The sequence below is a fragment of the Drosophila virilis genome, chromosome 2 (genome assembly GCF_030788295.1).
Source record: "Drosophila virilis strain 15010-1051.87 chromosome 2, Dvir_AGI_RSII-ME, whole genome shotgun sequence".
NCBI lineage: Eukaryota > Metazoa > Arthropoda > Insecta > Diptera > Drosophilidae > Drosophila > Drosophila virilis.
This window is the reverse complement of record NC_091544.1, coordinates 29,344,892-29,360,200: the sequence shown is the minus strand read 5'-3', so window position 1 is coordinate 29,360,200 and position 15,309 is coordinate 29,344,892. Positions and strand designations below refer to the sequence as shown.

General features: G+C 41.0%; 2 protein-coding genes across 9 annotated transcripts in view; one reads left to right on the top strand and one right to left on the bottom strand.

Annotated features, from left to right (window-relative positions):
• Positions 1-1,449: 1,449 nt before the first annotated feature.
• Positions 1,450-6,612, bottom strand: glo (heterogeneous nuclear ribonucleoprotein glorund). 5 transcript variants are annotated; one of them, XM_032433585.2, is made up of 8 exons: positions 6,463-6,612; positions 5,754-6,186; positions 5,556-5,687; positions 4,435-4,579; positions 3,723-3,868; positions 3,012-3,263; positions 2,211-2,698; positions 1,450-2,146 (listed from the first exon to the last, which is right to left on the bottom strand). In XM_032433585.2, exons 2-8 carry the CDS (start codon positions 6,157-6,159, stop codon positions 1,868-1,870), a joined length of 1,848 nt encoding a protein of 615 aa, XP_032289476.1. In that variant the 5' UTR covers positions 6,160-6,186; positions 6,463-6,612; the 3' UTR covers positions 1,450-1,867. The 5 variants fall into 5 exon arrangements, 3 of the variants coding, with proteins under 3 accessions (XP_032289476.1, XP_015026100.1, XP_032289477.1); XM_015170614.3 differs by lacking the exon at positions 3,012-3,263; XM_032433586.2 differs by lacking the exons at positions 4,435-4,579; positions 5,754-6,186; positions 6,463-6,612.
• Positions 6,613-6,700: 88 nt separating this feature from the next.
• The window catches only part of Dhc1 (Dynein heavy chain 1), a 31,738-nt gene continuing 23,129 nt past the window's right edge, over positions 6,701-15,309 (top strand). For 2 of the 4 annotated variants that reach the window (XM_032433584.2, XM_070206755.1), the window contains exons 1-15: positions 6,701-7,474; positions 8,453-8,590; positions 8,650-8,809; positions 8,870-9,020; positions 9,525-10,269; positions 10,868-11,078; positions 11,132-12,000; positions 12,062-12,181; positions 12,242-12,398; positions 12,509-12,563; positions 13,048-13,181; positions 13,239-13,459; positions 13,514-13,810; positions 13,874-14,318; positions 15,073-15,272. In XM_032433584.2, the coding sequence (XP_032289475.2) occupies positions 7,364-7,474; positions 8,453-8,590; positions 8,650-8,809; positions 8,870-9,020; positions 9,525-10,269; positions 10,868-11,078; positions 11,132-12,000; positions 12,062-12,181; positions 12,242-12,398; positions 12,509-12,563; positions 13,048-13,181; positions 13,239-13,459; positions 13,514-13,810; positions 13,874-14,318; positions 15,073-15,272 (4,014 nt within the window). In that variant the 5' untranslated portion in view covers positions 6,701-7,363. Of the gene's footprint in view, positions 7,475-8,452; positions 8,591-8,649; positions 8,810-8,869; positions 9,021-9,524; positions 10,270-10,867; positions 11,079-11,131; positions 12,001-12,061; positions 12,182-12,241; positions 12,399-12,508; positions 12,564-13,047; positions 13,182-13,238; positions 13,460-13,513; positions 14,319-15,072; positions 15,273-15,309 lie in introns of all 4 variants that reach the window. The other 2 variants (XM_032433582.2, XM_070206754.1) reach the window with 1 other exon arrangement.

The following is a 15,309-nucleotide window of genomic DNA, read 5'->3' as shown; positions in this document are numbered from 1 at the left end:
ATGGATGGGGAGAGATGTCGATAGCAGATGAAAGAAAGTGAAATGTGAGGGTAAGAACACAAGTGCATAGTCTATAAGATGTACATAAAACAGAACCCAATTGAGTCTTCGTAATCGTAAATTAGCGAATGCACAAGTCACAAATAACTTGGAAGATAAACGTTATAAAGAATATAGTTATACCCTCATTATTATTTAATATTTATAATGAGTTATTCAAGCAGCTTGTCAGTTTGAAATGTACATCAGACCACCCAGAGCTTACAACCTGAAGCTAGTTCAGGAATTGCTAATTTGTATGTCATAATGCCCACCTGAACTGCTGGCATGCCTCCAGATGTACTGTACATAGTACACTCAGAAAAAATTGCTGTGCCAAATTCGAATATACCCGAGGCAGTTTTTCTTTTAATATATTATATATGATGAGAATATGTTGACTATGACCATTCCAGAACTAAGTTTCAAGTTTGGATCACAGTTGTATCCAAATTTTTTCTTAAAAACACAAACTTCATTAGTTTAATAAGTTCTAACCTTGTCCGAACTTGTTTAGATTATAAATTCATGGCTTCTTTTTCGCTGAGTGTACATGTCAAATAGTTCTCATATTTTTCACCTGACTTATTCAATACTTTCGTTTTAACACTTCCATTCATTAGACGTAGAAGCCGCTATATTTTTTAGAGCCCACTTGTTGCAGCTCTGTTAACAAGCTTCAAGTTAGCACATTTTCTACGGCCCATTTCAGCCGGAGAGTAGAAATAATATTAGAAACAACCCATCGAAGTTCACACACTTTTGCAAACCAAATAGTGTTATAAAAAAATATTCCATTTTTGCTTCAAATATACCATGCACACTTTTTTTTCTGTCTCAACAATTGTTTTAGTTGAGCTCGACTAATTCAAAAGCGACGTTTAACGAAATTACAATTTGTTACCCTTTTCCCCGCCAATTGTTGGCATGTGGGTAAAATTTTAGACTCGTGGAATGCGCGCGCGCGTTCGCCACAGCAACAAAAACAATAATGCAAGTGCCGCGGCGTTTGTTGACCAAGTCTACAGTATTGCACGATCTATTGCTGATCGAGACATCTATAGTATAGCTTTGTAATTGGTATAGTCTGGGAAATACTTGCTGCTTCAAGTCGAACGTGTGCTGAGGAAACTGAGAACCCATTCGGCTTGGCGCGGCTCACTTCTGGGAAACTGCTTGAACATATATTAAGAAACACATCGAGACTAAAAATAATCCACATCTTGTCGACTACAATTCGATTCGTATGCAGTAAAAACTGATCTTCATTGTGTAGCATGAACAGATCTTCCTATGTTTAAATAAGAATTGATGTTCATCTTGTCATTATGAATATCTTTTAACGAGAAAGAGTCGAACCCCATACTATGTAGTATAAAACAATCTTTTGTTGTGGAGTACGAATCGATGTATTGGTTTATAAATTTTATTGCTTTTAAATGTTTATAATTTCTTGTTGTCATGTCAGGATTGATTCAGAAATTACAAAAAATTGACATATCTTTTTTGTCCAAATCTTTTTCCTTTTGTCCTGTTATCATTTCATTCTTGTGGAAGGGAGGCCAACATCGTTTTACATTTGCGACCAAAACTAAGTGTAAACCATTTGGTTCGTATAGATACATTTTTGCTTAAATTATATAAAAGATGTGTATTTGTTTCATATGCAATCGAAACGTTGCAATTCTATGTACTAGCGACATGTTATGTCCTTCGTGCCTGCTTACAAGGTGCGTTCGACGGTTGCGGTGGTGGTCCGCAATCTTATAAAATACTTGCGTTTACATTAGCGTATGTAAAAGTAAGGAATTAATGTAAAGGTAAGCGTTTAAATGCGACGTGAGAAGCCACTACCACCGCCGCCACCAATGTTGCCAGGACCACCACCGGCACCGCCGCCGCCGCCGCCTCCACCGACATTAACGCCGCCGCGTGTTTTGCCATCATAGAAGAGCTCAATGTAGCGGGAGCCCATTTGCTCGCGGTGCCGCTTCATAGCCAGTTGCGAATCGTCGTACGTGTCAAAATAGGCGTCCGCGGTGCCGCTGTGCAGGCCTTTCTTATTATAGTTAATGCGCACGTTAGCTGGGCGTATGGGATCAAAGAACTGCAAGATGATGAAAGCAGGTTAACTTAAAGAATCACTTCAACGGCTCTGCTTTGATGCTTACCTTGAACACATCATTTTCAAACGAATTGTAGGGAAGACCGCGCATGTGGATGGTGTAATACTCTACATCATTGTTGCGACCGCCCCCAATGGGACCGAAATTACCTCCAACCGATCCAAAATTGCCGCCTCCATTGTTAAAGCCGCCGCCGCCATTGTTGAAGCCGCCACCACCATTGTTGAAGCCGCCGCCACCATTGTTGAAGCCACCGCCGCCATTGTTGAAGCCGCCACCATTGTTAAAGCCTCCTCCACCGCCGCCGGAATTGTTGCCAAAGTTACCAAAGCCTCCGCCGCCACCGCCATTGTTGAAGCCACCGCCGGAGTTGCCGCTGTTATTGAAACCACCGCCATTTCCGCCGTTGTTGAAGCCTCCGACACCGCCGCCATTATTGAAGCCATTACCTCCTCCGCCAACAGAGTTGTTACCAAAATTACCAAAGCCTCCGCCGCCACCGCCGCCGTTGTTGCCGAAATTTCCAGGCATGTCTGTAATGGAAAGCAAATTTTTCATTAGAAAAAACCAAATGAGTTGGTTGGTTTAGGTTTGGCCAAAATGGGTTAAAAATATTTAACTATCTAATATGGCACTTTAAATAGGAAGTGAAAAGTCTACAATACAAGTTGGTTTTGCTTTAGTTAGAGCAGGAGGATTATTAGGAGCTGCCCAAAATGCCGCTTGCACTAAGAAGTGAAGTCAAACCAAAGCCCCTGAATGCCCGAAGATTTTGTATAGAATTAAACGCAAGCCCAACGATTACGAGTATTTTTTTTTTTTGTTGGTTCTTCAATTATTACTTACCAAAGTTGTTACCAATGTTGTTGTTGCGATTGTTTCCAAAATTATTAAAATCGCCAAAATCGTTGCCAAAATTGCCAAAATTCCCAGTGTTTTGACCAAAATTGCCATTGTTGCCGCCGCCGCCACCACCACCACCGCCGCCGACGCCGCCGGAGTTATTGCCAAAATTACCCGAGTTCATTAAACTGGGCAAATTGTTAAAGCCCAACATATTATTGGCGCCCACGCCAAAGTTGCTGTTGTTGCCCCAGTCTGCAAAAGAGAATGTTCCAAATTTGAACATTAGTCGAGCTCCTAATTAGTCATCATATGCTTAGGAAACTGAGTCAAGGTTCTAGATGATTTAATACAGGGGTAAGCCGTGAAGGCTTTTCCCAGGCCAAGTGCTTTTCGTTAAGCCCGCAATTCTACATCTTCGTTTTCCGCTATGGTGGATTTTCTAAAATCGGTGAATAATGTAATATATATATATATATATATAGGTATATCTACGAAAATTATGCCAATCAGACAAAAATGGAATCCCCATTTTCCATCCATTTAAGTGGAATATACCATAAAATTTGAAAAACATTTCTAAACAACTTTCGCAAGGAACTTTTCGTACGTTAAACTTTAATTAAAGAGTGAGTCAATCATTATATTCTGATGTATATATCTAAATTGTTTCAAAGGCTAACCCATTTTAGGGTATTCTGGGGCCAAACTTACCATTTCGTCCACCGAAATCGTTGCCGCCACGATTGGCGCCGCGATCACGTATATCATATGGTCCAGGGCGTCCACCGCCACCACCGCCGCCGCCGCCCGTGGCACGCTTCATCTCAGCAATGGAGCTGCGGAAGATCTCAATATACCTAGGAGCAGTGAAAATGAGAAGAAGGTGAAATCATATTAGCAGGCTTGTGGAGAGAAAAGTACCATGCTTATAGAAAAGGTTTGCTATGGCCGGTGGCGTTTTTTTTTTTATTTGTGAGTTAATGACACAATAATCCATGTTGTTAAAGAATGTCCTTGGTTAGATAAACACAGACAGTCAATGCTCTGAGACTTTTGATAAGAATATACTAAATGGGTAAAACAGTTAAATTAATTAAAGTATATAGAACTTATCAAAAGACTTTCTCTGGTTAATAGGTGTTATCAATTTGCTATTGTTGTTGCACCCAACCAGACCCATAGCCTGTGCTTTATATATAAACTATGTGTATATATATATGCACAATTAAGTTACGTTTTTTGTTTGTACTGAAATAGGAATGTATATAAATTAGCTTTGTTTTATTTTTTCATTTGCTGATAATTGCAACATTTGAAAAGTTTTATTTGTTGTTGATTCATGTTACCATTTGAATGTTGAATGTTTATTGGCTGTTGTGCTGTTGTTGTTGTAGTTGGTAAATATGATGTGTAAGAAACCCACCTGTGCCCAATTTTTTCCCGATTTCGGCCCAAGGCTTGCTCAGTGTCATCTTGGCTTTCGAACTGAACGAAAGCTTCCCCAGTTGCACGACCCCTTCTGTCCATAACAAAAAGTATGCCCTCCCGATCCGTTTTGATTTCCAACCCTGCCCATGACGATAACCAACAAAGATTTATACAAATATATAGAGATATATATATATTTATATATATATATATATAATGCACTTAACGATAGATACAAAGAATGAGAGATAGAGATTGGACGATATATATATATATATATATATATTTATATATATATATATATACATATATTGGTTTTATAGAGAAGTAGTGAATTGTTTGCTTGTCTTATTGTTGTCCCTCGAAGGCAACTGTAACAGTTCCTTGAGGGCCATCTAATTTAAAGGATTGCCTTCAAGTTATATTATCAATACGACGATGAAATCAATATTTTGTTTAGTTTAATATCATGTATGCAGTTGAATTGTTAATATAAAGATCATACAAAATTTAACAGAATAAACTTGTTAAAATAAAACAAAATATTTAATTGCTAAAGAAATGATTAGAGGGCAAGACAACATATATCAATTAATATTGTTCATACTGGTATCAAATATTAACAATTCTAAATGCATTAAAAAATAGAAACGTTGTACTTGGTTAGATAAATTCCAATTTTAGCGTGTGTGTGTGTGTGCTTGTGTATGTGTGCGTATTGGAAATGGAAATGAAATGAATTTTGAATAAGGCTTGATCATATAACGACCCCTGGTCCTTGGATGCAAACACCCCAGACGTTTGGGTACACAACTCAAATAGAGCCCAAGACTAACACTCAATTCGCGGCACAACGCTATAGATTTCTATATATATATATAAATATATATATTTATATTTATATATATATATATATAAATATATATATTTATATTTATATAAATACATTTATATATATATATAAATATATATTTATAATATATATAATATTATATATAGTATATGCACATGTTTTATAGATGCATTCGCATCAGTAAGTTTTACGAGTTCTCCTTTACCCACTAAATACGTGTAAGGAAAAACAGACACACACACACGATTAGCGCATGGACTCACCGGTAAAGAACTCCTCGATCTGCTGCTCTGTGACAGCATAAGGCAGGCCACGCAGCTTAACAACGAAGGCGTGGCCATGGCCGCCCGTCTTGCGCATTGCCTCCTTAGCCTCCTTGGGCGTGGCAACAAAGACTTGGGAGCACAGAACAGTTACAAGTTAATATTTGGGACAGATAACTGGAGACTAGAGACCCTCACCCTCAATATAGCGATGACCCATGCTGGCCTTGTTAAGTTTCCGTGCCTCCTCGACATCATCCTGGCTGGCAACTTCGACGTATGCCTCACCGGTATTCTTGCCATCCACACGGCTCGTGACCAAATGAATGCCCTGCGATCCATTGAGAACTTCAACATTGACCAAAAAGTCAAGAATCTCCTTGTGTGTTGCCGACCACGGCAGACCGCGTAGTCGTATAAATTTGGGACTCTCGCCAACATTGCCGATTTTTACGTTGGAATCATCGTCAGCATCATTCTGATCATTATCGTATTGGTCATCATCCTCTTGCTGCTGTTCATTGTCATTGTCGTTATAGTTGTCCTCATTGTTGTCCTGATTCTGGGCAAATCCTTGATTATACTGCACGTCTGCGTTCGACATGGTTGTTGTTTTCAGAGGGCGGCAATTCTGTGAGCGAAAGAAAGCAAGTATAATATGCAGATATATCAATTCGTACTATTCAGCAAATAACCATTAATTTATATTCAATTTTATTGCTTTTACGTATTTTAACGTTTGCCTATAATGCCGCTTCGTTTTGCTTTTTTTTTTTGCGGCGCTTACGCCATTTTGATTTTGCTTTGCCAGTCTCATTTTTCTGTCGAAGTTTTTTCCACAATTACAGCTTTTTCAAGCTCGAAATTTCTAAAATTTATTTATACATATGCACAGCTCAAAGCTTACCTCCTTTTGGATGTTTTGAATTTGTTACTAATCTTTTTATTAATTTGTTTGGGCACTTTTTGCACAATTTTTATGTATAAGGAACAGCACGCGTCCAGATTAGAGTTGTATCGAATCTTTCAGCTCGACGGAGCGACTCACTCAACTGAATGAACGATTTTTTGTTCATCTAGTTCGCATCGTTTTGTTCTGCCCTTGTCACTGTTATATTAACAGTCGGCTGAAATACTATTATTTCTGAAAAATTTTGCATTTTCGACTATAGCTGATATTTTCCAAGTTATATTGAATATTACAATTCGTTTATAAATAGTTTAAGCTTCTAGATAATGCAATAGAAAATGTTGGCGCTTATCGAATTTAAATTTAACAGAGGCATGACACGGAACAAGCTTGTCATCCTATCGATATAAATGAGCGAGGCGCTGAGCAGGGCTGAAGTAAATCATCGATGTGTCGAAGTATCGATGTCAGTGGCTATCGGTATGATAGTGTTGGAGAGCGTTTAAGCACAACTTTAAAGAGATAAATACTATATATAAGGGTTCTTAAATATATTTTTGGAAAGTAAGACTTTTAAAGCTGAAATCGTTCTTTAATTCCATATAAATATTGGCCAAAAACATCGCACTTACGAAGGCAGTTTGAATTTTGGCCCTTCCATTGATCGTGGCAGTCGGATTGGAGACCATTTGGAGACTTTTGTTGTCATGACAATTGGCGCGCAATTCGATTCCTGTGAGAGTTTGTTTGTTCAATAAAGTTTGTGCATTGATTTTTGTCAGAGAGCAGTGCAAAATAACACAGTGACCGAAAATTCATTTGCAAAACTAGTAAATTTATAGAATTATTTGCGTTTTTTGCGTTTTATTTATTTCTTTGCATTAATATTGCTGGCGCAATGTTCGTGCAAAAGAAAAAACTGGTTGAGCATGTGCTTGCAATGCGTGCAAATGGTGGCAGTGGCAGCGATGATGATGAGGAGGAGGAGGACGAGGGCGACATTTTGCAGGTGCCAATTGAGAGACAACTAAACAATTAACTAATTAATTAGTTGCCAATTAAATTTGTAACATGTTCAATGCAAGATTATTATAAATAATTATTGCTTCAGTATGAAATGTAATGTAACCCTTTAGCTCCTTGTACTCGTTGGCTGATTATGTAATCCTTAAAATGGTGTAAAAACGAAAGAGAAAAATTAAAAATTGCAAATTAACTTATAGGAATGCGCTGTAGTTGAACTAAGCTAAAAAGGAATTTGGCTTATAAATAAGATAAATATATTCAACTAATCCATAAATTTCGATTTTTTTTTTTAGTACACTTGTAATGCAATCTTATGAAACTTCACTCTCGTTGCAGAAATAACCCTCGAGCTTAAAATATTGAAAAACTATATACACACACACTAAAAACTATAAACAATCGTAACTGTTAAATGCGTTGTGTTTTTGTGTTTTTTTAGTGAGCTGAAAAACAAATTTTTGTTTTTGTGCCCACACGTTGTTTGTTCCTGTTGTTTTTTCTAGCTGCACCGTTAAAGCAAAAGTTCAAGTAAAAGTTGTTCTAGTTGTTGTTCTTGTTATGGCAATTGTTGTAAGTAGTTTTGTATTTTGCAAATATTTTATTTATATTATTATTGCGTCAACAGTTTTTGCAACGCAAGCAACGACAAGAAATTTGTTTTTGAAACTAATATATTTTTGGTCTTTCCCCAATTTTGAATTTTGCAATGGCGAAAAACACTAAAATGATAAACCAAAACAATCTATAATTAAATAAATTATATTTGATAATATTGAAATCAATATCGATATATGAAAATTCTGCGGCACCTGATAACCTTTTACTGCGCGTATTTTTTGGTAACTCCAACGGTTCAACGCGTTTAATACGCGTAATAACAAATAATATAATCCATTAACATGGATATTTGAATAAATAAAATAAAACAATAAACATGGCCATGGACCCTGACGAAGCGCAGCGTCGACGCGAAGAATGCGAGCGCAAGGCGCGCCGTGGGGAGATGGATCCCCGTTTGGAGTTCACATTCCAGCTGCTGATAGATGCCACTCAGCTGCCGCGGCATCAGCTCATGGACTACATATTCGAAGGGGATATGGTAGCTTTTCATTTTATAAGCCTAGGCCGCATTGTATTGAATTGTATATGTTTTACCAGCTCGATGAGATTAATCAGCTATTTCTGCCGAACATGAAGAACAAGCTTCTGTGGTTCTATCAGGAGGTGGATGAGCCAGAGCCTCCGCCAGTTGTGGATGCCAATAAGCCAGGACCTTCACGCACAGGCATGGCATCAAGCAGCTCGAAGACGCCACAGGGTATGTTGCACATCAAATGGATAAACCAATATCTAGTCCATATATTGCCTTCCCCTTTAGGTGGTGCCTCGCCCAGCGGCCTGCCGGCATCCAAGCATAAGAAACTGTTCCTTACCGATGGCTGGACCTGCGCTTTTACCGGCGTCTGTATTTATATCTTTCGGGTGAACACGTCAAAGCAGCTGCCCGAGGAGGGATTTCAAAAGGATTTGTAAGTTTTTCGCTGCTGTTGATATATCCTGTACCCATTGAAAATGTTTTAAGGGGTATAATGGTCGTGTGCATTCCGTTTGTATAAAACAGTGGATATTAGTATCAAAATTTGTAAATATCGATAAGAGTTAAATACCTTCAACCAGTTTATCTTCGCTTCGAATCAACTCCCAGTACGTGGTATCTGCTCGTCGGAAACTCTTGAATGAGTCGCTTTTGTTTTCCGTTTTAGTTTGCGCCTTTGTTTATCTTTCATAGATTTCCTTTTGTTTCGGCTAAACTTAAAAACTGTTATCTAAGAATAGCCAATTTTTGGTTTATTTGTTGGCACGCGGATTATCGGGGATTTATTCCACTCACACACACACACACACACACACACACACACACACACACACACACACACACACACACACACACACGCACACACGATTGACTGACAGGCCTTGAGGGTATTGGTAATTGAATATTTTGGTTGAATTCTCTTCCCTAATTTATTCAGATACTGTGGCGTCATCGATGCCAAGAATATTGGCCTGGTCACATCCATAGAGCGTATTGTGGAGTTTGTGTTTATGCAGGCATTGGCCTTTCCCAGCCTCGAAGGCGATGAGGAGGACGTGAGCTGCGGTCTCATAAAGGGGCAACTGCTGCCGGGATTGCGCTCCTTCTGCAGCGCTCTGCGCGTTTGTGAGCAGGTCTGCGATCATTATAATGTGTTTGCCGACGGATGCGACATGTTTGATGGCTGTATAGCTGTCGAGGAGGTCAAGGACATGGCCAAGAATCAGGAGTTCTGCACGCAGCTGGAGGAGCGCGTCAACAACTGGACAAAGGGCATACTCAAAATACTGGGCGAGAGTGAGCAGCTGCGCAAGGAGAACGATCACAGCGGACCCCAGGATGAGCTTGAGTATTGGAAGAAGCGTGGCGCTCAATTCTCACAGCTGCTCGCCCATCTGCAGGACAAGGAAGTGCAATTCACGCTCCATTGTCTCTTTCTCGCCGGTTCAAGGGTAATGCGGCAGTGGAAGGAAACCGATCGCAAGATAACATTCTGCTACAACGAAGCGCGCGACAATTCAAAGTTTATACAGGCCATGGAGACATGCTGCCATTCATTGTATCTGGACGATCCGGTCAGCATGAAGGAGTCCATATTGGCTTTGCTTCAGACGGTGCGTCTCATCTACAGTGTCTCACAATTCTACAATACTTCCGAGCGCACCTCGGCGCTCATGGTTAAGGTGAGTACCTGAAAGGCAGTTAAATATTGGTTATCTTTAACTTTCAAATAGAGATACTTATTGGCACTGCTGTCGTCATTCAAGAGCGCAATTTCCGTTTACCTTTATGCCTTATACTTTTTCTGCTCGTGGCGCCACTTTTGCCATAAGCTCTCTATTTTATTAAGGCAGCTGAATTGATTGATTTTCTGCGGGGCACCAGCTTATATGGTGCTTGTTGAGTCTATAAAGTTCACTTACCCTGGAATTTGCCATAGAGCTGCTTGAATAGCTTCCAGGATATTATTGGTTCGCTGACCTTTTGCACCTTGCTGTGGCTGTTAGCTTCTGTTTATAGCCCGCGCGTGTCAAAACATCGGACTGTCAATAATAAGTGCATTGATATTTGCGTTGAATATGCAAAAATAAAAAATTACCTAAAAGGTGTTTTCAAAATAAATTTCATTTTGCATCGTTAAATAAGACACACGGTTGCATTGGCAAGTAAATGTAAGCAGATTGGCAGCCCTGGTATTAATTGCTGCCCTGTTATTGATGTTTATTATGGCGCAGAAAACGTTACATTTTTAATTAAAAGCTTGCTTTACATTTTTAACAGATAACAAACCAGATGATCGAAACATGCAAATCCTACATCACTTGTCGCTGCAAGGAAACAATTTGGTCTCAAGATCGTAGCCTCATACGCACAAAGCTGAGCAACTGCATCAAACTGAACCACATTTATCATGAGACCTATTATACAGTTCGGGAGCAGCCTTTTCTGCCGCATCAGACACCATTTGGCTTCTCTGAAAACTTTGTTTTTGGTATGTGAAAAAATGGTTTAGTATACCTAATCCTATTCATCGCTCCACTCTAGGCAAGTTCGACACATTCTGCGAGCGTCTCTCAAAGATAATAAATATGTTCAATCTGATTGACGATTATAATCACTTGTTTGAGCGTCGCTTGGAGGGTCTGCTGCTGGGCGAGGCCTTGGAGGATGCTTCCAATCATTTTGAGGAAGCCAAAAAGGAGATCACATCGAAGAAATATGATTATCTGGATCATCGCAATGCCGAATTTAATGATGACTTTGATCGGTTCATGAATAAAACCGATTCCCTAAAGGATACGATCGCCACGCTGATCGAGCGTGACTTTGACACTGTCTGGGAGACGCCCCAATGCATACGCTTCCTGGTGCGCTTCGAGAAGGTCAGCGAGAAGATACCACTGACCCGAATGGATGAGAAGTATACGAGAATTTTACGCTATGTGGAAAAGGAGGTCGATCGCATTTTAAAGACCTTTCGCCGGCAGCGTGACGATCCGCCACTGGCGCGCAATTTTCCCCCCATCGCAGGTCGCATTCACTGGTGTCGCGCTTTAAGTTTACATCTTACCGAGCTGATGGATGCGGTAATGGACCATGGGGTTCTTAGCACTCTGCCGCTGGCCAGAGATCTCGATGTACGCTTTAATAATGTGCTGGACGTGCTGCAGGAATATGAGGATGAGATTGTATCCATTTGGTTGGATCAGGACATAAGTGTCGCAGATGCCTGCTTGCTCCAGCCGCTGCTCTGTCTGCAGGGCGATCGCTTGTTTGTAAATTTGCATCCGACAATTCCATTGCTTATACGGGAGGCCAAGATGCTGGCCAAGCTGAAAATCGAGCTGCCCATTGTGGCAGCCACGCTGATGAGTCGACAACAGTACTTCATTACCATTCAGGACTCGCTAAACGTGAGTCTGCACAAGAAGTACCTCAACTATTTCCTTTGTTAATTTGCATATCTGTGCGCAGAGCCTTATCAAAATGTTTCTGTCAACGGTCAAGGCTGTCAAGCTGGAGGTGCGTCCACTGTTCCTGCCACAGCTGGTTCGTCTAACGGCCATGCTGAAGCCGGGTCTGCATAGCATCAATGTAAGTGGCGCATTTGGTACGCTGACGTCAGCACCTGACAATTACGCTTCCGTTTTGTAGTGGACCAACCAGAACTGGACACAATTCTATGAGCGCTGCAAGCAGGCCATTGAGACCTTTGAGGTGCTGGTGGCGCGCGTACATGACATCTACTCGAACCGCATACTCAACGTGCTCATGTGGATGCAGGAGGTATCGCTCCAAATACTGCCAGCAGGTGGGTGCTCTACTGCCACAGCTGCCAGTATCTAATTGCTGAACCCCACTCCTGGGTCTTTATATAATTTTATGCTCTCGAAAACTTTGCACATTTGTTTCCTGACGCAGACGATGAGATCTGGACAGTTGATGAATTTTTGGAGCGCAGCGAGGAGGCGTGCAGGTAAATTTGCTACCTGTCAGCTCAGCTAGCGCTGGTGTGTGTGTGTGTGTGTGGCATGTGGCAACAAAACTCGTTTGAACTTTGCCATCAACTTGGCTGCCTGCGGTAGACTTTGTTGGCTTTTGTGTGATTTATTGAATTTATCAATTTTAATTTATGTATGAGATTTTCCATTTGCATAGATAGAAAACTTGATCTGCATGTGAAAGAGTGTGTTTGTGTGCGGTGTGTGTGTGAGTGGGTTAGGGAAGCACAATTGGTTTTTTCTTTGCACTCAACTTTTAGGTTTAATGAAAGCATATTCTCAGGGCATTCATCATTAAGTGCAGTTGAATTGCCCCCAAACTATTTGATTTGCTCTTCTATTCACTATTTTTAAACGATTTTACAGGTGAATGTGTAGTCAATCAGCAGCAAATAAAAGTTTTTTGTTTTAACGTGCAACTATATACATATATAATTAAAATATATTTGTGATCCACAGAAAAGCTGCCATTGAACTTAATCGGAAAAGTCAAATGGTCTCGGAGGCAGTGGAGGAAGTCTTGAACTTGGTGGACAAGGCAACGGAGACGTTTAAGGAGATTGCCGGGGATGATGTGGTTACGTTGTTCGATGGTAAGTCGTGCAATTGTTATGTAGCTAAACTAAATATATGCAAAACCTGGCCAATAGCCACGCCCAAGGGTGAACAGACGGGCTCGGGAGGGCGCAAAGTGGAGGACGGCGCTGCAGCTGCAGGAACTTCAGGTGCAAACACGTCAGGAGCAGGAGCAACATCTGGAACTGGTACAGGTGGGGGCGGTCAGCAGCAGGACTGGAGCATTTTGTGGTCCTGTTTTGAGAATCCGCTGACGCTGCTCTCCACTTCAGATAGTTTGCCCAAGGGCATGCAAGTGAGTTCTTATGGCTAACTAGAGACGCATTTAATAACCTTTTATCTGTGTTAGGATATGGTATGCAATGCCGTCGTCGAAATGCGTCGCTATTATAGTCGCAAGGTCATCGATGTGCTGATTAAGGTGATACGTGCGGCGCTGGACACAATGCGGCGTCGGTTCATCGCCGATGAGCATGAGACGGCATCAAAGAAGCCGATCTTTGCGTTACACGCGCAGCTGCAGATACCAAATGTGGTTATCAAGCCGAGTCTGGACGAGCTGCAGGATATATTGGTGACGGCTGGCAAGAATATCACGGGCATTGCGAAGGGTGTGGCGCAATGGACTAGCGGCAAGGATCCGCCGGTTCGTACCACACCGCTAAATAGCTTCGCAATGTTCACAAAAATCTTGTCTTACCAACCGCAGCAAGTTTCGATGACGGCGCAGCCGCGCGTCGGACGCAATCACACGGACGCCGCTGGCGGATCAAAGAATCGACGCCGCAAAATCTATTGCCTAGCCTCTGAGGAACGACCACAGATGCCGCACATGCTCAAGAGCTTCTACTCGGCTATTATGGATAACAAAGAGGTGGCCAAGGCACTCAATCAGCTCTCCAGCTGCACCAAGAACATCAAGCTGGAGATTCAAACCTACATCAAACGCTGGAAGCCCTATCACTTTCTTTGGAAAAACGATCGCACCACGCGGCAGCTGATGGAGTTTGGACTGCAGCAATTTGAGTCCACTTTGCGTTGCCTGGCGGAACTGGATGCAAATCTGCTCGTTGAACCGGACATGGAGATCTTTGGACAATGCGTAGCTGTCTATAATGAAAGGCTCAAGTATGGTTTGGCCATTGAGATCAAGTGTGAGTAGTCCAGCTGGTTTATATCATATATCTATGATAAGTACAATTTAAAAAGCACAACAACTTTAACATCATTTTGATTTATTTATTGATAGTGTTGATGTAGATCAAGTTTCATTTAAAACGGACTTAGATTGACATTTTGCTTGCAGTTTTGTCTTCCAAGCCTATCATAGATTATACGCAGTATTTAAACGTTTTTCGCATGTAATCTGTGCGTTTTGTGAAAGTATAAATCTATATATTGATGAGTGTATGGGTCATATGTTCAGCCACATCCTTCTTGCGCCTTAATAAAGCTTCTTTGCGTTTTTCGTACCTACGGCTACCCCAACAATTTATTTCCTCACCTATTTACCTTGTTGTGTTGCCTAAACCACATGAAATTCGTTTCTAATTCCCAACGGCAACACCTACGACATTTAGCAGCTTATCAGCCACAAATTTGACACCCACACGCACTCACGATTGCTAGACAAATAGTCTTAAGCAGGCAGCTATTCAAATTTATTGGTTTCCAATTAAGTGATAAAATATATTTGGCCGAATTAGCTGTGCAAAGGAAGCACCGGGTAATAAATGTGTGTTTGTGAGCAACAGACAGCACCGGATAGGCTGCCGTGTCTGAATCCATGAATGCCAAAGCGAAAATCAATTAGCCCCCTGCCCCGCATTGTCAGCTTGGCGCGCATTGATTAATGGGTTTCGATATCCTTCGTAGGTGTAAACACTTTTCGGTTGTTTCTATTTTCAGCCTGTAACCACAAAATTGGCCAGGCCATGAAGAAGAAGTACAAGAAGGAAATGGATTATGTTTATGCGGTGATCAATGAAATGGATCGTAAACTGGACCGGCCCATACGTGACCTGGACGACGTGCGCATGATAATGGAGACATTAAGCAAGATAAGGGAACAGGAGGTGGACATGGAGATGCGTATAGATCCCATTGAGGTGCGTTCTAGATCTGCCAAAAGATTCTTGCTCATTT

What these genes read in the sequence shown, in the direction of transcription:
- glo (XM_032433585.2), bottom strand. Translation starts at nt 6,159, where the DNA reads ATGTCGAACGCAGACGTGCAGTATAATCAAGGATTTGCCCAGAATCAG. An exon ending in GATCGAGGAGTTCTTTACCG is followed by an intron (nt 4,580 to 5,555) that starts GTGAGTCCATGC and finishes CGTCATGGGCAG; the next exon opens with GGTTGGAAATCAAAACGGAT. An exon ending in CGATTTCGGTGGACGAAATG is followed by an intron (nt 3,264 to 3,722) that starts GTAAGTTTGGCC and finishes TCTCTTTTGCAG; the next exon opens with ACTGGGGCAACAACAGCAAC.